At 38.3% G+C, this 26,850-nt stretch overlaps 1 protein-coding gene across 1 annotated transcript in view; it reads right to left on the bottom strand.

Annotated features, from left to right (window-relative positions):
- The window catches only part of LOC149228537 (serine/threonine-protein kinase STY46-like), a 452,429-nt gene that overhangs the window by 339,907 nt on the left and 85,672 nt on the right, over positions 1–26,850 (bottom strand). Inside the window, exons 3-5 of the mRNA XM_089380800.1 lie at positions 22,748–22,851; positions 22,282–22,401; positions 20,406–20,460 (exon numbers count right to left, since the gene is read on the bottom strand). Of these exons, the coding sequence (XP_089236926.1) occupies positions 20,406–20,460; positions 22,282–22,401; positions 22,748–22,851 (279 nt within the window). The remainder of the gene's footprint in view (positions 1–20,405; positions 20,461–22,281; positions 22,402–22,747; positions 22,852–26,850) is intronic.

Below are 26,850 nucleotides of genomic sequence, written 5' to 3'. Positions count from 1 at the left end.
TCCCCAAGTTCAACCCTTTGAGCAATCTTCTTTTCAACCAATTCAGAGAGATGATCATGATTTCCAGTCATGTGCCTAGAGGCACCACTGTCCACCAACCATATTTCATCATGACCTACAATGGTACCTGTAAAAGTAAAATAAAATGAGTATTCATCATCAGAATCATTCTTTTTAGGCCTCCTCTTATGAGAGGATTCATCAAGGTCAGCAGCAGAGGCATGAAGTTTCCCTTTTATCTTTCGATCTCCATTCCTTTGATAGTCAGATTTTTGATTTCTTTGAGGATAGTGATCTTGATAGTGACCATATGCTTGACAACGAAAACATTGAGCATTTGTTACATCTCTTCTATCACTTTTTTCTCTTCTATCTTGAGAGGGAGGAGGAGGTCCTCTATGAGATGTAGGTTCTTTTCTTGGAGGAAATCTTGGGGCAGGTCTTGAATTAGTTCTTCTACCATGAGTGCTTTGAGATCTTCCAAAATTTGGTCTTCTTTTATAACTCTTAGAATGAGCTGCAAAAGCTTCATTTGGATCTTCAATCGAGTCTCTTGAATCGAGTCTTGACTCTTCTTGAGTGCAGGCAACCCACAGCTTACCAAATGAAGGTGTGTTTTCTCTTGCACTAATGCTTGCTGCAAAAGGATCCCAAGATCTAGGCAACCCACCCAAACCCGTAGCTACCAATTCTTTGTCAGATACTTCTTCAACCAATGGCTTTGAGTTGAACTCTCATTTGAGATATCCTTACAAAATACGATGCCACTGTATCATTCTTTGTCATCTTGATATGGCGAAGTTGACCTCTCAGGCTTATAGGTTGATTGATGTCGTTTGATGATCAGCAATATAGGGAATTAGATGATCCCTAACAGATTCTATAATGATAATTCTTGCCAAAATGTCATCTTCCTGAAACTTTTATTTTCCTGCTTGATCAAATGGTTCAGTAACTTTACTTGTAACAATGCCCCAAAGCGTGTTACTTGCAAACACTAGGTCACTCCTGCCCTTCCATGCCCTGTAATTAGTAGCTCCTTCAAGCTTGTTCTCAACCTTCATGAAGGAATTCATGATGAAGATAATGAAGATGACCAAGAAGAATCAAAAGAAGAAGAAACCCAAACTTTTCAAGGTGCTCCCAATGCTTCTTCAAGGTGATCTCATAGCTCTTTCCCTTCACCAAAGCTCAGAAACCATGTTGATTTTCTAGTGCATTCAAGACTCGTATAGTTTTTCAAAATTGATAACTACTTCGAATGATATATTCAATATTCCTTCATACATGAAAAACTTCAACCATTCAATTTCATCAATAGAGCAATAGAGATCACAATGAACAGTAAACAAGAGACAAAAGACACCAGAAATTAGGCTTCAAGCTAGGGCAAAACCCACAAGGGGAAAACCCAACCAATCTTTCCTTATGAGAGAGAAATTTTGTTCATCAATAGTACATCAAAATAGTCCAACAAGATTTTGAACATTACCTCAACAAATACTAAGACAAACCAGTCAACGAAGAGAGAGAAAGTCAACTTTTGGTCAAAATCTGATCTACAACAGTAAGGCCGAATTTCGACCTGTGGAAGCTCTGAATAGGAGGCCGAAATTCAATCAAGGCCTCATTCAAATAGTCCCTGCAATTTTTAGTTAAAGGAGAAGGAGTTGACCTACAGTCAACGATCTAGAACAGAGGTAAAATCTCAGTCAACTCAATGAAACTCCGGCGATCTTCGATCTCCAAGCACAGTCAAACCCTCGGTCAAACAAATCCAAAAGGGCCCAAGTCAATGCAAGTCAAAACAAATAGAAAGACTCTAGTCAAGTTGGTCTGAAATGTCTCCTTGACTCCTTCGCATGTGTGGATTAACCTCTGTAATTTTCAAATGAATGTGTGTGATGATGAGATGCCAAAATGAGCTCCAACGAAGTCATATATATATGTGGTTGAGGAGATGCCTTTTCACACATGTGAGCCAACTTAACCTTCTTGAAGTCACCTTGATCAAAGTCAAAAATATGAATTGTCTCCATTATCTGCCAATGAAAATACCGACCATAGCTACACAATTTTCCAACACCTTGGTGATGACATCTTGATTTGGAGGCACTTTGGAAGCATAAGCATGGACTTTGAGCTACTTTTTGGAGTCTGGAGCACTCATTGGCCTATTTTTCACCTATTTGTGGCATTTTGAGCTCCTTTGGAGGATGACAACATAGTGGAGGAGGCTTTTCTTCCACACGTGGGCTCTTATGGCATTATTTGCCATGTTTTCTAGCTAATATGAGGTTGGCTTGTAACCTCACACTTCTTGAACACTCAATTAAACTTGTAATAGGGATTTTACTTGTAATTTTGTGAAAGTACAGTTGATAAGCTCCTATAAATAGAGGCTCCCCTTATTTAATTTCAGCATCACACATTTTCTCACTCTTCTCTAGCAAAGAGTGAGTTAGTCCTTTTTCGCTACTTGGGCAAAGACATAACATTTATATGGTGTGAATTCTTGTGAACATGGTCTTTTGTATGGAGATGTTTGTTAATTTACTTTCATCAAGATACAAATTTATGGAGATGTTTGTTAATTTACTTTCATCAAGATACAAATTTTCTTAACTTTCAACATGTAGCGGAAAATAATCCAGATAAAAGCACATGCACACAAAATTGACATGCTTATTTTACCCTAGGTCCTTAAATAGCCCTTACTATACGAAGTGTTTCTTTCACGTATTTACTTGTATCACTTCGGTAACTAATAGGGGGGGGATAGAATAAGGCCAAGGAGATAAGTACATAACTCCATAGATCTTGCCCCAAACCCAAAAGGGAAAACTCGCTTTCCTTCTTGTGGCCATCTATTAATTGTTCTTTGAGAAAATGGATCTATTACAATTCACGTTGCTACTGCAGCCCGCAATTTGTCACTGAGAAGGCGCTAGGATTCTCCTCACTATTCTCAGCTCTACAATTGTTCTTAGCCCTACTCTTGATCTTGGCCCTGCACAATTGATCTCTACTGAAGATAGTCTCGATCTGCTCTATGAATCCTGATCCCTTGCTCCACAATTCTTGTGCATTCTGGCTCCTAAATTCTTGCGCACTTCTGGCTCCTAAATCCTTGCACACTTTTGGCTCCTAAATATATTGTCACTATTGATCCTCAAATGATGGGTATTCCAAAATAAAGAATGATCTGTGAACTATGTGCCTTTGTCCTTCTCTTTATAGATAGAACATGCAGAGACCTAGTCGAATTAGTAGTTCACACTAGTTTCTCGAGTTGCCTTTGATAGTTAACTCGAGCAAGTCCCAGTTAACTAGCTCAAGTTCCTCCTTGATTTTCTCTAATTGGGATTGAGAGTTAACTAAGAACTCAACTCACTCTCTCTCTCCAATCAACACTGAAGTCTTAACTCGTTCTAACTCAACTTGTCACTGCCACCTCATACTGTAGTCTAACTAAAGAAGACTCCAACTAACTGAAGCTCCAACTCTATGCATGCAAACTTGATGACCATTCCAGTAAACTGGAAATCAACTCATCGTAACTAAAGTCTATCTCAAGAATTCGCACTCATGCTAGAGAAAGACTAATTCAAGGTCTTCATTGGCTAAGGCACAACCCAAAAGACCTTCCATCGCTACATTTTCAACAATGTTTCCCTGGGATTGAAAGAACTGTTTCTTGGAAAAATTTGTAAGTTTCATGCTTTATCTTCTATACTTTGCATCTTGTATTTCAGCTAGTAGGATTCCTATTTTGTACCATGACTAAATGCTAACGTATTTTGAAACCTTACTCCCTTATATTATGCAAAATTGCTCTTTGAAACCTATAAGGAAACTTTGATTGTGCATTCCTTAAATTTAATTTTTCCCCTCCAAAAGAAAATAGTTGGGGTTTTAAAAGTGGATACCCTAGCCATCCCCCTTACTGCATCAAACCTTTCCACTGAATTTTATCCCTAGAATACTCAATTAATCCCATTTAGGATAAGGGACTCTCATGTTGTATTGATCACTCTCTAAATCCATTAAAATTTGCTCTTTTTCCTTGTTCCTAGATGTCCAAGCTTAGCAACTAGTGTCTATGGGTAAAAAATTGTACTAAAGTGAAAATTTGTTTCATGTGTATGGTTCATTAAGTAGGAATTACATCAATAAATCATCTAAAAGCAAAATCTAGCATTGTTGCATGGCTAAAGCTTTCTCTTCAGGCTAATGTCATCTTCTTTTTGTTGTGTATGCATGTTTTCAACCATCAATTTCCATTGATAAACCCTAATCCTGGTGTCTATTGGAAGGCCTTTATTCCCTTTTTCTTGATTATCCTTGAAAGCCATTTTCTTTGTCTTTTATATGACATTGTGCACCCTATCATTGCAAATCAATAAAACCCAAACTTAGAGAATCCATATCTTTAGTCTAGGTGTAGAGTACTTGAACCTTGACATTGAATATCCTGGCCTTTATAGGCTTTGTCAATACTTTATCTCGTTTAATAGACCCCTTCTCTATCAACTTGAAATATAGAATTAGAATATCCTTTAGGTGATTTAGGGAAGCCTCCTTTGTGGTCAAATACCACTAAAGAGTGGGAGAAAGCTTGTTGAGGTGACAATGGCAACCCTTTCTCTTATTGCCATAAGGTCTACTTCCACCTAATGGAGCTTTGCACTAGGCCTACTAGATTTTGTGGTAACAAAACTCCAAACTAAAGAGAAGAAGAAAAGTATGCAGCAAAGAGATTTCAACAAGAAGAATCCAAGGGCCAAGATCTGGGAGAGACAGGAGGTCGAGCGCTGTGAGGAGGTCGAGTTCTAGTGGAAGTTTGTGCAAGGGGTCGTATGGGCTGGGGGACATACGCTGATATTTTTTGTGCACAAGGAGTTGTACAGGTGGAAAATAGGAGGCCTCATCGCAAGAGGAAGAGATGGTTTTTCTAGGGGCCGAAAATATACAAGGGAAATTTTTTTCCCAAAAAGTCAAAATTTCCAAGATGTGTTAATCAATGTTTCAAGAACCATCACCCCACCCACGCACCAAACCCTGGAACCACGCACCATGCGAAATCACGAGCAAAGCATGCTCAAAACTATGATTCGAGCTAGATTTGCACAGTTCCTAAAAATTTGGTACTGCAATGAGGAATTGTGCTTCTCGAATACTCCCAAGACGCTCCCTAATGTTAATGTTAAATTCTTAAAGTAAAAGGATGAACATGAAAGATGAAATTTTAACACTACCATGAAATGACTCGAGATGTTTGAGGGTGGTTCCATCCTCATCGGACTTCATATGGAAAAAATATAATTTCATCCCATTCAAACTTAAACAGACTTAACAGTTTTCAGGATTTCAGGATCAACGGGAATGTGGCATTTCATTAGATTATATCACATATGAGGGTATGTGATTGGCATTTAATCAAGAGCACCAAGCCCTATATGTACCCCAATGTTAGTGGTGTTGATTGTTGAACTCCTTTGTCATGGCCTTAGCAAAAATGTACCCTTCACTCAAGTCAAAATCATTGATCATGCATGTTAAGCTCTATCTACCATATTTTAAGGCTTGAATCAGGCAGTTTGATCAAAATTGAGCAATGTTGACTTATGTCCATAGAGAATCAAGGTAGAGGCAAAGGCTAGACAAGAGGAGAAGAATCTAGATTCTAGATGCTTGATGCTCGAATAATTAATTATTGATGTACTATGGATGCCATTTCTATCTTGATTTGTGTACAACTATGCATATTTTCATACCTTCTGCAACTAATTTGGCATTCTAGATGTTTTTTTGAATATAAATGCAATGATATATATAGACACTTCCGGGACACTCCGCTTCCAAGGATTTTTGGAAAATGACGCTTTTGACGCTTTGCTTCCAAATTCCAAAAAACACACCCGCTGCATCCCTGCTTCATGCAACATTGGTGTTGATTCGAAGTTTTAAATTGTTGTATTTTCTATGCATTCTCTAAGGGTTATTTTCCATGGTAAACAAGCCCTAATTTTCCTTAGTAATAGAAAAGTGAAGGAGAATTTGTTGGGCAATTTTTTGTAGCTATTGTGACTCTTTTTCTGTTTTTAATTCCACTACAAAATTACTAAGTTAAAATAGTAGTGTATTTATTTTCAGCAGTTTTCAAAAAAGATTTAAATAGTAGTGTATTTATTTTCAGCAGTTTTCAAAAAAGATTTTTACTGGGTGAAATATTTTCTAGGCATAAAATAAATTGGTAAAACAGATCTGGTATTAAAAATTAAAAAAATTATAATTATAATATCTTATAGATCATGTTTGATGAGTCAAAGATTTTAAACTAATATTATAAATTCTTGAACTAGTCATCGAAATAATAATCTAACCCTCTAATGTGAGTCAAAAACCCAGGGCATATATGTAGAAGAGAGATACAGCAAATAATAATAAAATGTTTCTCAAGGGAAATGAGCCCTAGGAAGTGGTGCAAGGGAGTTGTAACCACCTCCCAAAATAGCAGTAGTCGCTCTCAACAAGTGTGCCCTCCAAGAGAAGACAAAACCCCAACCTAACAATGAAATGTCTCCAAAATAAATGTAGTCAACCAAGCGAGGCATACCACTCTCAAGAAAGTAAGTGACCAAGTGAATGGAATAGAATAACAATATATATGTCATGAATACTCCCTCAAAATCTAGGAATATGTGAAGAATCTCCTCAAGATAGGAAACGTGTCGAGTACCAAGTCAAATATCCTCTTCAAGGCTAAAACGTGATATGAACAAAAACAATTCAAACCTGAATCTGATCATCTAGTGGAGTGTACCATGTAAAATAGCATGTCTATAGTGAAAAATAACTTAATAAGGTTGAAGTGGGCATGAAGAGAGAGTGAATGCATAGCTAACCCTCAAAGGACATGTACTTTCCACAAACTCCTCACCATGTGTATCAAATGAAGTAAATGACTAATCTAAATGAAGTAAGTGGATGTAGGGACTTTGAAAATTTGCCCAATCTGATTTTTTCACTTCATTTCTATGAGGTCACCTATCTATCACAGAACTTTCAGCCTGAGGGCTGAACTTAAGTATTCAGAATATATTTGCAAATATCTCACATGTATTCACTAATATTCTAGGCGAGTTCAGTAGATAAACATCGAAAATACTAAAAAATTAGATATACACAACATCCCTCAGGGCATGATATAATCAAGTATCAGATCTGAAAATTGCATTCATTAACATCAGAAATATAACGGCATGTTGTAACTTGTGACATTACAAACATGAAATTTAACCTAAGACTGCCAAATCACCCAATATTTCAGCATTGCTATTACAATAAATCAGCATATTCAAACAGCCAAGAAATTTGCTCAAAAAATTGTTAGGATTTCTGAACCCAGCACCCGGTATTTGATTGCCAACAATTATTAACTGAACAAACACACAGCCAGATTCCTAACACAAAATAATATAGCGGAAGCAAAAAAGATTACTCAATCTTAATCACGCACATAAACAGATTTATGCCCAAACAACAGTTCTTCATTAATAAATTAATCGAGGAACTTACTTGGGCTCCCCGTCTTGGGATAATGGCGCAACTGAGGAAATACAAAACTGATCACCAGTTTGATTGCACTCTCTCAAACCCAGTGTTGAAGAATCTAGGGCAAATGTAGTTAATGTGATTCTTCTTTTCATGATAACTATTTGTGAGGTGTTTTTCAATTTTCCTTCTTATTCCAATCTTCACTTATTATCATTATAGTGTGTCTTCGTTAGTTCAACAAATAGCTACCAAAACAAAGAGACAAGAACACAAGATGTTGGCATTCTGCTAGGGCCAAAACCTCTCCTTCTTGGAGAGGAAAGCCCGACCAAAATTCTTCTTATAGAGATTCCAATTGACGAATACCAAGACCATGACCCTTGACCTACTAGGCCACTCCAAGACCAGGACACCAATCCTCTTCTTACTGTTGATATCATCATCATCATTACTGCTTCACCGAGATAATCATCATAATACCACAGAGGTCCTTAGTTGCACCATTGTCTGCTTCATCATCATGTCAACAAGGTGCGCTGCACTGAGAAGTTGATCACGACCTTCACCATTTCCTCCTTCATCATTATGTCAATGAGGTTGTGACTGTCTAGAATGTCGAGAATGTATGTGCTACAATGTGATTCGAGTTCACCTTCATGACTGTGATTTCATCCTTCATTTAGATCAATACCGAGGAGGAGACTGTGACTTCATCCTTCATTTAGATCAATACCAAGGAGGAGACTGTGATTTATGGAGACTGTAATTACCTTGCACTATGATTTGTGCCGAGGAGGAGAACCTATAGTTATTTACTGTGATTATCACTGAGATCACAGATATGTCCGAGATCTTGTACCCATCTAAGTCTTGTACCTCTGTCCTTATCTAAAGTCAATTATCCAAGATCTCAAAGCTCCTGTACCTTCATCCAAAATCTTAGAGACATCCGAGATTCTTGTTTTCTGGGGTGACCTCAGCAGGCTATTTATAGTAGTTTGGTCTTTGTAAGTAAGCCGACATGTCACCTTGAATTGTTGTGTCTCTTTATTGAGCTGACATAACATTAATATTCATTCTGAGGCCCATTTAGTTGTTCTCTTCATCGTTTTGCAAGCAGACTTCTTCGTGCTCGTCTTTGGAGGATTGTGCTTGTCTTGGAGGGTTGTTCTAGACTTGTATACATTTTACATAGGCTCATGAAGAGCTCCTTATTCATGACTTTGACTCTTTGACCTTAAATCTAAATCCTAAGGCTCTCAATGGGAGCCATCTATAAAAATAAGCTTCTTGCTCATGAAACCCATGCAGCAAGGAATAATAAATTTATTTTCTTGTTTTACAAAAATCATAATTAGAATGTCATGAAAACCGAACCTAGTTACATTTTCATCAACACCCAACACATGCTCACTAAGAAGCATCTCTCAATATTGTGCTATTGTTGTGTCTTAGCTCCTCACCTTAGGCTTAATTTATAACTTTCCTAAGATAATATTGATGGCCAAAATTAGCTCGGCGATTTAACTAAAGATAAGTTACTTTACTTTAGTTAATTATCCTATCTTTAGCTTTCTCTACTTTAATTCAAGTACACGCCATAAATTTAGCTTTCTTTACAAGCACATCTCATGCATGTCACATGCAACACATTCGCATGTGTGAAACTCACTTGCACACTTTGCATGTTGCATGCAAGCTCCTAAAGAAGCAAATCAAGGTCTTTCTAGTCAAGAGACAAGACTGGAAGTACATTCCGAGCTACAAAACACAACACTAACTCTTAGTGAGGGAGGTACTTTTGGAAGAACCTCCTCCACTTGGATCTGTCTCCAACACCACCACGTTATCCGCTACTGTAGTTGCTCCCTCTGAACTAGAAGACTTCCCTGCTACCTACTTTGGAATCTGATCTAAGGACCTGTTCCTTTCAACCATGCTCTTAGGATCCTGCTCTTGAGCGTCTAACACTGTCATATCATACCAGCTAAGGTTACTGGCAGTAGCTGAAGAATCACTCTTCCTTGTCATCTGCTCCCTCTCAACAACTGACATTGATTCTATATCCAAGATCCCCTCAAATATACCCATAGGTTGTCCCAGCAACCTATTGGAAAATCAAGGCATTTGAAGATTAATATTGATTTTCCTTACTTGATAATTACTTGTGATATTTGTTGGCATTTTATTATTATGTTTTACTTCTTCATCAAGCAATTATCAAAACATGAAGATCACATAACACAAAGAACACAAGATATAGGCTCCATGCCATGGCAAAACCCGAACAATCCTTTTCTTATAGCATCAAATCAAAATGAGACCTCCAAGACCCAAAGACCAAATGCAAGACTTCCTCAAGCCCCAAGTCAACCCTCCAAATGATCTTCTCCAAATAAGATGATGTCTACCAAGGTCAACGAAAGTCAACTTCTTCACAATTTGCTTCAGTCAAAATCTCGGTCTTGCAATTTTAGGTTTGCACTTCACCCTGCAACTTCGGCCCCTGCAACTCTCACAGAAAATCTTAATTTGTTCACACGTGTGGATAAAAATATATATTTTTGGTCTTCTTCCTTTGCTTTGACTTTCTCCTTGTTTCTAGACTCTTTCTCTCTAGATCTTCTTCTTCTTTTATTGCAGATCGAATGTGTGTAATATGTGCTTCAATAGGTCGAAGTCTCTGGCTATATATACATCTTTCAAGAGGTCGAATAGTCTCACACTGGAATGATTTCCTTTGGCAGGGTTTACTTGGTCTTAGGAGTCCAAATTCACATTATAGACTAAAAATAATGTTTCTTGATACAAATTGACCAAAAGAGTCTTTTACATATGACAATAATTCTTTTGACTCGTGACAAACCCTAGGAGCTTGAAATGCATGCTTGACCTAGAAGGCCATTAAATGGAGCATGAAACCCATGCTTAAATAAAAAATAAAAAATCCTCTTTTACATAAAAATACAAATTGAGACAAGAATGAACATTGAACCTAGTTACTTTTCCAGCACAACCTGTATGACTGCCTCTATCTAATGCCAAGCACTATAGTTGCATCCAAGGTCACTCCCTTTCAATATAAAATCACTTGTCCATCCTGAAACAAAACTCTATATCCAGCATCCTCCAAGGCTGATACTGAGAGCACGTATACCATCAAAACCTGGAACAAATAACATCCCTGTCACCTCCAAAAATCCTCCTAACTCTAGCACCCCCCCCCCCTTCGCTCTCGTTCCCAATTCACGCTCTGAGCAGGAGCGACTCTAGAGCGCCTCAGGAGCGCGCTCCCTAAAAAGAAACGCTCCTTGCCTTTTCTGGAGCGTTTAGTCTTTTTTGCAAATCGTTTTTTGCAGTAATATTCCAAATGCAATTTTTTTCAAAGAAACAAATAAGTTTTAAGTGGGGCAACCTAATGATCAAGCCTATGGCCCTAGTATTGATATGCGATTCATGGTAATGTTATAAGTAAAACTGACATTCTCCTTAATCTTCATTTTCATCCTTTTACTTAAATTTTTAACATTACCATGAAATGACTCGGGGTGTTTGAGAGTGGTTCCAACCTCATTGGATTTCATATGGAGAAAGTAGAATTTTAGATTTCATTCAAAATCCAGTAGACTTATCAGTTTTTCAGGATTTCAGGATTGGCGGGATTGCAATGTTTCCATCGGATCTTGTCATGTATTAGGGTATGGAACTCGTATTTAATCAAAAGCACCAATCCCTTTATTTACCTTGATGTTAGTGACATTGGTTGTCGAACTCCTCTATCATGACCCTCCTAAAAATGTACGCATCACTCAAACAAAATCTTGACTTGACAAGCTATGCATTTTCTATCTTATGTTAATGCTTAGAGGGTGATATTAATGACAAAGATCCCTATACAGATCCAAAGGTAATGACAAAGATACCTCTGGATATTAATGCTTAGAGGGTGATATTAATGACAAAGATCCTGATTTTCCAACAAGACTAAATTAGACATTTCTCATGGTGGAAAGAGGCCCAAGCATTAGCAATAGATAATAGATTTACTTGTCTTTTCTAGTTTCTAGTAGTTTTTATAACTATTGACTCTTTCATATTTATTATGATATTTTTTGTAAACAATATATGACAATTCAAGTTTGAAGTTTGAAGTTGGCAATTATAACCATTAGTAATGAATTATGAATATGATGCTTTATGAAAGTTGAGAGTTGTTTCATTTCATTCCATTTTATAGCATTTCATTTCATGTTAGATATTATTTGTTGTAATGGTTACACTTAGCTTACAAGTACAACTTTGGTGATCAATGATGATAAATGTTATATATTGAATTTTGAAAGCTTGAAACTTTAAGATTGATGAATCATGAGACTCAATATGTTGTATGTTACTATGTTACTATTGCTAATTTTAGGTATGTTCTATGCTTAGAGCAATTTATTTCAATTTTCACAATTAGCTCCATAGCTTTTCCAGATTAGCAATCACATCAACATTAAAGTACACTGCAGATAGAACATTAACATAAATCGTAGAAGACAAGCCAAGACAAGAGGACACAAGATATGGCGCTAGCCAGGGACAAACCCCAATGTGGGGAAACCCTTGATAAATTATTCTTCCATGTTCTTCAATAGTTCAGCAGAGAGTGAGATAGTACATATACATCAGAAGTCAACACTTTGACTTGATAAGATAAGAGCAAAGATCTTCACCATGAAGATGACATAATGAGGTTGCAGATCTAAACTTAGGTGACGACATATTTCTTCAAGGTGATCCCATCACCATACTGCATCCAACCATGCTGCATCCAATCATGTTGCATCTTCCAGAATGCTATCCTTTTCTTGCAGTACTAGTTGTCACTGCTATATGAGCTGGTGCATCAATCTTCAGTTCTCATCCTTCATATAGTCATGATCCAAGTTGAGGTTTCAGTACTTCCATACTTGCAACACTGATTTGTGCAACCCTTAACACAATCTATGTTGTTGGCTATGGCCTGTGGCCTAGCTCAGCAACACGTAAGGTCTACACACAGTACCCAGCTATCTTTATCCTTGAATAGCAATGTCTTCCAATCTTCTCCTGAGAGATCTTCTTAGACAGACTTGATTTACCTTCTCTCTGAGGCTGCACCAGACATAGTCACTTGATGCATAACGTGGTGACTAGTTAGGGTATTTCTTCATTGTAGTTCTGCCCCTCAAGAACAATGTCAACATGCCCAAAACAGATTTCAAATGAGTCACGTTGTCACCTACAACAATGTGGCATAAGGACATATCCTCTAAGTTGTCTTTCCTTACAGCGTCTTAAGGTACCCTCAATTCCTATGTATAGAAGCCTCCCCTTTGCTACGTGTGAGTGCCTTTTCTTGCTGCATATAGACCTCTTGGATTGTGACCAGACAGCGTATAGATTAGATGACTTTCAGACCTGTGGCAAGGGCTCTTTTAGAGCTTCCTTAGACAACAGATGGAAGGTCCCATATATATCTCCTTGCTGCGTAAGCAGGTCTCCTCTAGGACTGTGTATAGATCCTCTTTCTGACTACGGATAAGGAGTCTCTTTCTTGCTATGTATAGGGTCAACAGACAGCGGCTTCAGGCCTTCATTTAGGGCCTATATTAGCCCTCCTCTCACCTGCGGATTGAGCCTCTTGAGACAGCATATAGAGGCTTATTTATGCTACTTATAAGTCTCCTCTTTTCTGCGTGTAGATCTCCTCATAAGCCTGTGGCTTACTACGGCTAGGGCATCATCTTTAGGCTAGCGTATACTCTTAGTGTCTCTCCTTCACCAAAACCCAAAGACGTGGAGAGGAGGAGATCACATGAAGAGTATGTGTGACAAATGACTTCAAGTCCTCTTCTATTTATACTAAAAACATAGAGGTTGAATAGACATGACTATTGGGCTTCTGAGCCTACATAAGTAGCTGGCCAACTTGACAATTTGTCCATAATCAAAATAAATTCATATCTTCATACTTATCGAAATCGGATGATCTTTAGATCAATCCTACACCTCTCAATGAGAGGGATCCGAGAAAAATACAGTGTGCCACGAGGACTCGCCCCCACCCCTAGGGGTCTAGTTTCCTAATTCCCCCGTGCTTTGGGGACTTGGGGACGAGAAGGGGTCGTTTCCCCACGCTCCCAAAAAACAGGGTACGCGGGGGGACGTGCCAGGGGGACGTTTCCTTGTGCTGAGGGGTCGTTTCCGAAAAGGGGGTCGTGAGGGGTCGTGGGGGGTCGTGGGGGGTCGAGGGGGCGGGGTTGAGGGGGGACGTGGGGGGTCGAGGGGCCCAATTTTTTTAAATAAACTTTTGTTTATAATTAAAATTTAACATTAGTTTTAATACTTTAGGGTTTCAATTTGTTTTCTTATAAATTTAATTCATTATTCGCCCCGGCCCCTCACTCCATTTGCAAGACGCTCCTAGTTCCTCTGCAAGAGAGAGGAATTGGTCCACATATAGCTTCATCCACTCTATCAAGAGGAACAAGCTTACCTCTAAAAGAGCGGAGAAGTTAGTTGTTGTGCACAGTGCCCTACATCTTGAGCATAGGAAGACACCTGAGTATTTGAAGGGACTAGCAACACGATGGGATGTTGATCCAGAGGATGATGCACAGGTAGATATGGAGGAGAGACTTGATGAGAGACAGATGGGGTTGGTTGGTGTGCCACTTAGCATGTTTGAGAATGCTAGTGATTCAAATTCAGATGGTGATATGGTTGATCCTTATTTATTCATGCAGTAGCTAGATGCAGAGACTAGCAGGGCATTACCTTGAGGCTTGAGCAAAATTATGCTCGTTTATCTTTCGATATGTTGATGTTCTTATGTTATTCTGACTCTATAAAATTTTGACTCTTGATGTATCAGACTTGACTTTTATAATTTTATGTCAATATTCATTGTTCAGTATTCAATGTTCATAGTAGGAAGTGGAACATCAATATGGTTTAAACTTTAATCATAATGTATGATGTATGATTATAAATTAGAATTTTAAATTTATATGATATTAAATAATGATATTCATATCAACGATCATGCTTTGCAGCTTTTCAATTCAAACCCAATTGTCATAGTGGACTCAATTTATAAATCATATTTTATATGTATAAGCTTTTAAGACCTTGACGTCCCCCCACATTTCCTAAAAATTGGCGGGGAGCTTTTGCATAGGCCGCTCCTGCGTATCCTCGCTCCCTCGCCCCCTCGTCCCGGAACCTTGGTGGAACATTGGAAAAACATTAGCTGCCATAAATAAGATGACACACACGGAGTTTGGCCCTAGTTGCCAATTTTAACACTTGTGGACGTGGTTGATGAAGATTATAACTTCTAGATGATTGTTGTTATATGGTTCAATCTATGTTTTTTATATCTAATTCATCATTCTACATGTTTTTGTTGACATATATGCATCAAAATATAAATAATATATATATATATATATATAACGCTTCGGGATTCACTCCCAAACCAGGAGCTTCTGAAAATGTTGCTCCCGCTCCCAAGTAAACTTGGTCCCACTACACACACTACAATTTGAGCCTCTCTAAAATATTGCAGAACACTAACCTCCTTCCTGTCATGTGACTAGACGCTCTACTGTCCACTAGCCATAACCCATTGTCCTCATACACAACAATACTATTGTCAGAAACACAGGCAACTAGAAAAAAAATATTTTTCAAATTTCTCCCTAAAGTCATCAATCTCAGTTGATGTTGATCCAGCCACCCGATCCTCCTTCTTCTTCTTCTTGTATGGGCACTGGCTCGCATAGTGACCAGTCTTGTGACACGCAAAGCACTTTGCTTTGCCCATGTCCTTAACGGAAGCAGATCCCCCACTTCCCTTTACTTTACTTTTGCCCTTTACAGCAAGAGAAAAATTCTCCTCGCCATCCTTACCATCATGTTGGCCTACAATTTTGGAACGTCTCCTTATCTCTTCCTGTATGAAATCATCCCATAATCTATCCCAACTGGGTAGATTTTACCGTGTGACGATCCCATCAACAAAGACATCCCATTTTGGAGGAAAGCCACTCAAGCTTGATCTGACCAACTCTTCACTATCAATAGTTTCCCCCATTGTTGCCAAGTCATCTCTAATCTGAATGATCCTTGTTAGGTATGAAGCAATTATGTCAGTTTTAGACATCTTGGTGGTTCTCAGTTTCTCCTTCAACACCATCTTTCTATTTTGGTTTGTACTATGGTATAACATGGTTAAGAATGCCCACATCTCAAAGGCGTACTTCTTCCCTGTCACATGAGGTATAATATGGTTTTTAATGGAGTCCAAGATTTTTCTATTAGCCTTCACATTCTTCCTATTAAACTCAGCGAACTTAGTAGGATTTATGGGAATTTGGGCGGCCTTCTCCATGATGTCCGACAACTCCTGCTCCTCAAATAACAGAACAGTCTGCTCCTTCCATGGGCTAAAATTTCCTACCCCATCCAACCTATCCTCGTAACATAGCCCATTAGTCATTTCAAACCCCACTGGCCTACAATAACTCTCTCAGTTGTTGTAGTCTGCAAACACCCTCGACCACACCCTGTCCAGCAAGGCAGTTTACTTGCCCTGCGACCTTTTCCATTGGCAGCTGCAAGCTGTCTGCTGGTAGACCCCACAGCTGCTTTTGGCTGTGCCAGTCTTTTGCAACTTCGTGAGTTCACCCGCCTATGTCCATTATTTTCCAAATTGGTCCCAACCCTTGTGCCCTTGCCCTAGGTCGTTGACCTTGTTCAGTCATTGTTCCATGTGATCCATCATCACCACACCAACAGGCGACCTCGACTTTCTTTGTTGGTTGATGCACATACACCCACGATTGTCTTTCTACAGGATTCTAACTCACGGGCCACGACACACCCGTAGCTGTCCAAACCTTCGTTGTGCATGCATTGTGCCCAATCCTTTGATTTTTTGTTGGTTGTGTATTGTGCCTGTGCCCAGTTCACCTACACGACTATCACATTGTCACCTTTGTGAGGACCTCGACGCCTTTCTCTCATCCTTGGGCTCTTTCGCCCGCCTCTGCAGTGCGCACTACGACCTCTTGTTTATTTGTCTCAACGATTATTCTCTTGTCAACTGCCTGTTGGTTGTTCCGGCCGGATCATGCTCAGCCACCCAACTTCTTAATCATCGTTGCCAGTGGTGCCCGACTCTCGACGACTAGTCCGTTGTCCCTCATGCTAGTGCTAGACCATGGTGCCATTGTTGTTGGTCGATTGGTCGACCAGTGGTGGCTTTGTAGACAGTCGCCACCACAGTCGCTCACCTATTTTATTTTTTATTTTTCATTTATTTTTTTCCTTAAAAAATTGGCCCTTTTTATTACGGGAAAATTTTTTGCTCGTAAAAAATTTCCACCTATAAAAAGATTCCTCTCGACCCAAAAAAAGTTTCGCCACCTTAAAAAAAATCCGTTCATATGATCCCAGCCAACCTGGGCCCGGTCATCCAATATGAACTAAGTCCTATAATTTCGAGATCAATTCAGAGTAGGTGCTTTGATACCATGTTAGAATTTATGAACCCAGCATCCGGTATTCGATTCCCAACAATTATTAACGAAATGAATACACGGACAAATTCCTAAAAAAAAATATAGTGGAAGCAAAAAAGATTACTCGATTGAATCACACACATAAACCGATTTTTGCCCAAACAACTGTTCATTAATAAATTAATCATGGGTTCTTGTCCTAGGATAATGGACCAACTAAGAAAATACAATATTGATCACCAACCTCACTGCACTCTCTCAGACCCAACACACGCTCACTGAGAAGCCTCTCTCAATCTTGTGCTACTATTGTGTCTTAGCTCCTAACCTTGGGCTCGATTTATAACTTTCCTAAGCTCATATTGACAACCAAAATTAGCTCATCAAGTTAACTGAAGTGACTTTACCTTAGTTAATTATCGTATCTTAGCTTTCTCTACTTTAACTCAAGTACAAGTCATAAATTTAGCTTGTTTTACATGTACATCTCATGCATGTCACATGCAACACATTTGCATGTTTGCATGTCGCATGCAACACATTCGCATGCATGCAACTCACATGCACACTTTGCAGGTCACATGCAAACTCCTAAATAAGAAAATCAAGGTCTTTCTAGTCAAGACACAAGACTAGAAGTACCTTCCGAGCTACAAAACTCAACAAAATTCATGAAAATCAGATTTGTAACAAGAAAAATTATGACAGCAATGGTACAACTCATTATTACCACAATATGAAGATAAAGTACAATACCTCAATCTTGCCAAAGATGGTACATCATATTCCTCTTTATCCCAAGCAATGACTTCTCCAAAGTTTCCCAAACCCTAGCTCGGGCATCCACATTAACACAAGCCCCAACGAACAACAATAAGGCCTACCAAGGCATACAATGAAGCTATACTAGGCTCTCCAAGAGCTCAACAACAAACTAGCATCACACCAACTATCGAAGGATTACATCCACATTTGCATCTCATATATAGTATTGTTGTGTGTGGGGGAGGGGGTGGCGTGCAAGTGCGGGGGGAAGCCAACAATAAGACATGGACCACGTCCATAAGTAAACCTAAAGCTAAGTTAACCACAAAACCTCAAGTGGAGCACTATACTAAGCATGAATGTCATATGCCACAATAAAGTTTGTACATTGTACCACCCCCAAGGTGGAAAACCCTCTAAATCTAGGTGTCTACATGTCAAACATGCCTCTCAACAAGATGGCGCATCCACCAACCATGGCTCATCAACTCAAGCATTATGTGCGAGGTGCCTCCAATGTTCCTAGGTCTCCATTCCCAACCTCCATATGCTTCATGCCCTTCTTCAAAGTGGTTACCCCATGTCTCCCAAGGCCCATCCTCTTCAACAAGTGTTCCATTGTAGATAATGTCAAACTGCTATGCGTGCTAACAACCACATCAAAAAGTGTGCCTCCCTAGCATTGATCCTAAGGAAGTAAAACTCCAAATATAACGTTTTAAGCTCACCAATTGTAAGTTGGCCAAAATACAACAAAGGGGCTAGGGGGCCACAAGCCCTCCACATCACATGAAGTGCTCCCCTAGTTACATGAAAACACTTTCAGAGCAAACAAAACCAAAAAATGGCCTTAAATAATTCCTTGCTTAACTGTGTATTGGTGAGGAAGTTTGATGGGTCAAGTGTCTTTTGGAGATTTTACACACCAATATTGTTGTTGACAAGGAAAGCAAGTGAAATACGGGAACAAGAGGAGAAAGGTTGAAAGCCTTGGAGACATAGGGAAATGAGAAGCCACATTGTGGAATGAAAGCTATGATTTTTGCATATTCACCGTATGAGGCAGTTTAACCAATGGGAAGAACAATGGACATTGGCTTTAGAATAACAAGGTTGTGGGTTTGTTGGAAACCCTTGTAGCATGGGAGAAAAGGCCGTGGAAGGCCATTGCATCTGGAAAGCAGACTTGCACTATTGGTCCAAGTCATGGATTGCAGCATGCATTGCTCAGAAGAAGTGATGGAATGCTAAATTTCAATTGTTTTAAAGGTTCACATTTAGTTTAACTATATTTAAATGTGATTCCAGTTCCTGTTCTTTGTCTTTGGAACATTAAACCCTGGTATGGAGAGAGTGGATACAAGTCATGACCTTAGGTAATTACAAGGGAGATTAAATAGCCTTTCAATGGTTTTTGTATCTTTGGAGCACTTGTCTAAGAGGAAGTGTTGAAAAATGGCACCCCCCATACTCCAACCTATGTTAATAAATTTTGATTTAGTGATTAATGTTGTGGTATGAAAAGGGTATAAGCGGCAAGATTTTTATTTTATGGTAATATAAGGGGCTGGACTCCGCTATAGTTCCAGAGGATTGTATAAATATGTATTAAATACATGTAATAAAACAGACTCTTCATGGGTATAAATTCGCATAAGTCACAATCTTTTCTCTCTCTCCCAATTACTCTCTTTCAAGCCGTGATGGTAGTTCTCAGAAATTTTAACAGGATGGATGAAATAGAAATGTCAGTTTGACCAATCATGTCCAAGATATAAATGTTATTCCACAAGTGATGGCAAATAAAAATTTAGTTTCCTTGGAAAAATATAAATTTAGCAAAGGGGTGTTTTAGAATGAAAGCCAACTACCCTGAATAGGTGATATGACTATCCATTCTGATTCAGCTTACCCTGTCCTAGTCAAGCAATTGATTTTATGTCCAGCTAGAAAGCATTAGCAGGCTAAGTACATAGAGGCAAAACACATGGAATAAAAATTGACAACTTTATTATATCTGACTCAATCATGCCTCAAATATATTCAGATATGCTGAAAGATCGGTATTAAATTTAATGATGCATAGAATGATAATAATGAAAATTTGTGCAAAAGAAACAAGAAGGAAAGAACAAACCTGATTTCTAAGAGAGATATTTGGGGGAATCAAGTAAATACAGATGTCAGTACATACTGAAACTCTAAGATAGAGAGCAGTTCCACATGCCCAAGATAAAAATCACATAAAATGTTGCACACTATTGGATGAGATTCTGATTATGTTAAATTCCTTAATGGGAGGTGATGGAGATATATGAATAAATTTTTAATCATGAACATTCTCCATGGCATGATTGCAGTCATTCCATATTTTAGCTTAAGGTCATCCATATATAATTTGATAACCAGGACATACAAAGCAACATAATATATGGTAATGAGAAGTATAAATATCAAGAAATGACATATCATTGATGCGAAAATTGAAAAGAATACAACAATTTGAATATATCAAAACTGGCATACCTGGCTAAGAAGTTTAGGCTTGTCATCTGATGAAAATGTAATCTCGTGCATGGGCCTGTGAAAAACTTGGACCAACAGCCCAAGAGTAAAGAAAAGAACATCAGAATGGGTAGATAGCAAACCATGCCATTTAACTTAAGGTACATCAGCATCTGCCAAACTACATGAAAATACATATTAAACATTGCCTCAAACATTTGACAATTCTAGGACGAACTAGGATATATTAGTGTAGTCCACAAAATCATATAGATGAGATGAATGCAAAGATCTTCTGGATATTTGTTTCACATCATCAATCAAAAAAATACAATAATATTCAACAAGGATACCACACCAAAGTTCTTCCAGTACTCTTCAATAGCTCCAACAAGAAATTATGAGGATCAGACTCAAAGCATTAAATTTGAATGAACTAACAAAACAGAGGCTCCCACAGTTCTTTTTGGGTCTGATAATCCCAAATTTTAGCAACAAAGGGATGAACTCCTTTACAATAACATTTTTTTCCTTGAGATGGTTGTTGGCTATAAAGTTACCACATAGGGGTATCTATTTTGTCAAATTCACCAAGAACTTGAATTTAGTCTCATCTGTAAATTGGCCGTATTAACACAGCAGCATGCTCTTAGAAGAGGATTGAACCCAAGTCTCTGTATAGAAAGTTCATTTTATTTACCACTTAACCACAAGCTGCCTTGCATGGGAGGTTGCAACAGTGTCCAAAAGGGCAAAAAAATAGTAAGAGAACAATACTGTGAAACATCAATCATTACACTAATTAGGCCTGCATTCAATCTACAGCCAGGTTACAAATATTTTATTTACAAAAAACTTTACACATCTCATCCTTTTATTATAATGTATAGTGCATTAGGAATGGTTATGTGCTTTTCAAACAAACTATGTTTATGCAAAACTCTGGGATAATTATTTTGATAAAGCAAATGAAGGAAAGCAATGCTATTAATACCTTTACGCATAAATTCAGTATAACACTTCTCAGTATAAATTTCTACGAAAACATAAACTAGTATATACATATAGATAGATATTGGATACACATAGAAATGCGCACACAAAAAAAATCAGATCCAATTAAGTCACATGTAAAATAATTAAATCATTGCACTTCAATTAATTTGTACATTGCCCAGGTCCACGGGGTCTTAGATAGACGGTGATCGGATGCTGTGTTAAGGCATTCCTAGATGTTAAGTCACTGGTTCAATTCCCCGCCCTATTCAGGTGTTATTCTTGTACATGACCATGATGTAACCTGACCATTGCGGAACTTGACAAACAAAAAAATGCACATTGCCCATGGGGGTATAGCTCCCTTGCTAAAGCAGTTAAAAAGTGCTATGTAAAATATTATGAGGTCCTTGGCTCAACACCCCCCCCCCCCCCGATTTACCCATATCTGTGTTAGGGGCAGTGTGGTGCGACTAGTGATTAGAGTGGTACCAGACAAAATCAACCCCATATAATGCAAGTAAGAGACCACCCCAGTTGCTGATTCCACTAGTCACAAAATAAATAAATAAAAATTCTACATTTTTGGGAAGAATTTGGTGCCTTGAAGGACTGCATTGGTTATGCCATGCTAACCAAGACCATTTATAGTGATGTACTAACAATCATGAATATTACCATACCCAGCCAGTAACTCCAAATAAATTAACAATGCAAATATACTTCTTACATTGTACAATATAGCAATATAAGAAGACAGTCATAACAAAAGTTATCAATGCAAAATAATAAAATTTACAGGAGGGTGTTTCAATCTATAAATGCACACTCTTTCAGGCTTGCTCCTCTTACAATAATAGTTCAGGAAAAATGAATTCCAACCAAGTGAACAGGCTAGTACCTTGCAAAGATGCGATCACCATTTGTCTCAGTATCACCACCACCATAAGACTGCTTGTTAGCTTCTAAAGCAAGAGCTTCAAGATTAGGAGATGAACCAAATGCAGGAGGTGGATGAGCACTGAAAATTCAAGAAAGTTTCTTAGGAAGCAAAATAAATAGGAATTGAATAGCATTACAGACGCAAAGATTTATAACGAGCCCAAATGAACAAGACAAAAAGAACTATCAACAAATGAATAGAAGACAACAATTCAACACTTTCTCAAAGGTTCAGAAAAGCAGCAAATAAAGGGTTTTGATGTATAAGAATATCATAACAAAAAAGTTGCAAGAGGATAATACTAACTAATAAGAGATCTCCGTCAATGTCAGCACCCAAAAACATATACAGTAACCACATATTGATCCTGTAAATCTGGTGCATCAAACTACATTTTCTAAAAGATTTAGAGGTCCAATCATACCTGGGCCATGGAATGGCATGACTTGTAACACTATATGTATCCTCCCCCTTCGGAGATTCTGATGGAGACAAATCAGGAGACCTTCCTCCAGTGGCAGGTAAAACCTATATAATAGGAAAAGCAATTGCAAAATTTATCCCATTCTTTAATACGGAAATTCTTTAGACACGTAAACAGATTAAAGTTATTTCTTAAGACCAGAGCATAATAAAACCATTTCCATTGAATCTGTTAAATGGATGTCTCTAGATACAACTGCATTTAAAGACACCACTAGTAATTCAGACAATGTTAAAACTAATTAACCAGAGCTTAGCTGCAACCTTAATTCAGTGTAATAGAAGACCTCAAGAAAAAAGTACCAAGCAATCTAACTAAAACTAGTATCAAGCACTGTATTAGAAAATAAATTACCCGCATTCATGATCTTAACCCAATGTTTTAAGACTCCGACTCCGACTCCGACTTGGCCGAGGATAGACTCCGACTCCGACTCCGAAACGGTAATGACTCGGCCGGCTCGATTTCAATGACTCGGTCGTTGTAAAAAATACATTAAATATTTATTTTTTTTATAAAAAAACATAATTTTAAAGATTTTAAACATAATTTTAGAGATTTTCGTTCATGTTTCCAAACACACCTACAACTGGAGTCCTTGCTGGCTGTGAGACTGAGGATGGTGGATTGGGATCTGCATTCAACTGAACAGCATGTTCAAGTTCAATTGATGTCTCGATATCTAAATCTAAATCAAGATCAAACTCTGCTGGACGACTCTCCACTACCCAATCTCATGTTGGATCAATGTCTTCCAACACAATGGGATCTGAATCAGGTCTTTTGTTCAGCAAATGGTTTCGTCTGAGCTGGAGGTTGTATTGGACATAAACTAGATCATTTAACCGTTTTTGATCCAAACGGTTTCTCTTCTTTGTGTTACTTGGGAGCAGGAGCGAAAATGGGAGCGGGAGCGACATTTTCAGAAGCTCCTGGTTTGGGAGCGAATCCCAGAGGAGTTCGACAACCAATGTCACTAACATCAAGGTACATAGAGGGATTGGTGCTCTTGATTAAATAAGAGTTCCATACCCTAATACATGACAAAATTCAATGGAAACATTGAAATCCTCCAATCCTGAAATCCTGAAAAACTGATAAGTCTGCTAGATTTTGAATGAAATCTAAAATTCTACTTTCTCCATATGAAATCCAATGAGGCCGAAACCACTCTCAAACATCCTGAGTCATTTCATGGTAATGTTAAAAATTTAAGTAAAAGGATGAAAATGAAGATTAAGGAGAATGTCACTTTTACTTTAAGAATTTAACATTACCATGAAATTTGAATAGCATATCAATAGTAGAGAGAATTTGAGTGTGTTAAATAGGGTTTGGGAGGGGGAATGGACCCCAAATGACATTTAGCAAATTCATATAACACCTTGGAGTCCAAACCAATCAGAAATCACCTTAAAAATCCATTAAAAAAATATTAAATTGCTGTTTAACGTGTTCTGGGCCGGCTTTTTGTGACTCGGCCGAGTCATAACAGAAACGGCCGAGTTGGCCGAGTCAGCCATGACTCGGCCAAACGTACCGTTTCAAAGGCCGAGTCATGGCTGAGGGTATCGGCTCGGATCAACTCGGCCGTTTCGGTATCGAAACGGCCATTTTTTAAAACAATGTCTTAACCTTAGCAATGTACTTAAGCAGATTGATCTAGCATAAAATGTCTGACTATAGCAAATGAATACTTATCTGAAATACAGAGTCAAATTGAGAAAAGACAATTAAAAAGTAAATATTGCATCTCTCTCTATTTGACTGATAAATTTTCAAAACAAACTCCAAAAATACATTTTCTTTGACACAAAAAACTTCTTGCAAACATGACAAACTAAGTCACATGACACGAGGACACGAGACACCGAGGACACGTAAATACGAGTATTCAATACGAAACGCAGCGACCTGGAAACAGGACACGGGGGACACGTTTTATATATATTTAATCATATATATATATATATATATATATATATATATATACCAAAATATAGTTTTTTATCCATATTAAATTGCAGGTTGCAGCTTATCTAATCAAATTAAAATATAATTACTTCTCAAAGTTCATAGTTCACTTTAAAAAAAAAAATAGAATCAAAATTTACTATTTAGAAATTAGAATGTGATATGCTTGGTCTTGATTCTTGAATATTCAATGTTCATTGTTCATGTACAACTTACAAGCACATAAGAAAATAACTAAAGTATAATCCTATTGATTTCCTCTACCCCTCTTGCGAGAAAATGCCACAGCTTTCCCTTTCCCTCTAGATGTAGATGCTGGTGCTGGTGGAGTTGGCAGTGGAGTTTGCTATGCTCTAGAAGCTGAAGAACTAGAAGTAGGAGCTATAGGAGGTAGACCACGCCCTCTACTGGTGGCAAGGGTAGCCCGGGTAGTGGTGTCACCTGAAAACATTACAATCTCCCAATCCTGAAATCCTGAAAAACTGATAAGTCTGTTGCATTTTGAATGAAATCTAAAATTCTACTTTCTCCATATGAAATCCAATGAGGCCGGAACCACTCTCAAACATCCTAAGTCATTTCATGGTACTGTTAAAAACTTAAAAATTTAAGTAAAAGGATGAAAATGAAAATTAAGGAGAATGTCACTTTTACTTTAAGAATTTAACATTACCATGAATCGCATATCAATACTAGGGCCTAGACTTGATCATTAACCTGCCCCACTCAAAAATTATTTGTTTCTTTCAAAAAAAAATGCAGCTTAAGCAGGCAACGTTTTCTATCAACGGAATACACGTTTTCCAGATGCAGGACACGATGAAAACCGACGAATACGTTTTACATTTTACAGGACATGATGAAAAACGTTTTCGACGCGTTTTAGGGTTGTTTTCGTGTCCGACACGTAAAATACGGGACACAGGACCTTGGAGGACGTGTCCTGTGACTTAGATGACAAATGAAAACTCCCATCTTTGAGAAGGCTTGATGTTACAAGAACAGTGTTTCCAGCCGGAAACCACAGCACAACAAGGCAGCTTTTATAGATAATATTAGTGTGCAAAAGAAATCCCCAACATAGACCTAGGGGTGTAACTTGAGGGATAGCATGCCTTCTAGTCCACCCTAGTAGGTAAAGAGTTGTGACTATTGTTATATAAATAATAATAATAACAATAACAAAAATACATAAAGTTGAACTATGTCATAAACGAAGGACCATGGTTTTGGGGAAGGGCAGGTCTCTTCGTCCATCCATGGTTTCCAGCTTTTGATGCCACAACAATGATGGTTACAAAGATACCAGTATGGGTAAGGTTGCACAATCTCCCGCTTCCTTTTTGGCACCATCAAGTTTTAGAAGGCATTGGAAATTCATTGGGGAGATTTCTAAAGATGGATCAAGAAAGAATGGACAAAGGTATCTTTACTTTTGCCCACATCTACGTGGAGATAGACCTAAGCAAAGGCCTACCAGATCGCATCCATCTGACTCATCAAGATTTCAAGTGGACACAGTGGCTAGACTTTGAAAATACTGCATTTAGGTGTTGGATCTGCCATCAAACAGGGCACCTGCAAAACTCATGCCCTCAAGCGAAAAAAAGGACAAAGAAAATATCGCAAAAGCAAAAGCCAAAGGGATGACAATTTTCAGATCCGCCTTCTTCAGATGACGAAGATGAAGAAATGGATGAGTCTTCAACAACCAGAAGCACAGAATCAACAAGGCTCCCAAGTGGAGGAGGGAGAAGAGAAGCAGAAGGATTCTGCTAAACATGCCGAAAAAGCCACTGATTTAGTAGTGATCCAAACTCCAAGAAATCAGCATGAGGAAAACAACAACATCCAAGGAGCAGCAGAGATCATAGTAGCAGAGCAGCAAAAGGCGGTCATACCCTTTCAAAAGGAAGTAGGGGGCATAAAGCGAACCCATACATCTGAGAGTTTGGATTCAGACAAAGAAGTTCCCCCAAAGGTGGAAGGAAGCCAATTGGAAATAGTATCAGCCGCTCCCGAGTCCCAATCAAGGAGTTTGGAGAAAGGTGGAAAAAAAGAAAGGAAAA

The sequence above is a fragment of the Pinus tabuliformis genome, chromosome J (genome assembly GCF_031772625.1).
Source record: "Pinus tabuliformis cultivar Carrire ecotype Pingquan chromosome J, CPIR1, whole genome shotgun sequence".
NCBI classification, from domain to species: Eukaryota; Viridiplantae; Streptophyta; class Pinopsida; order Pinales; family Pinaceae; genus Pinus; species Pinus tabuliformis.
This window is presented reverse-complemented; position numbering and strand designations above follow the sequence as displayed.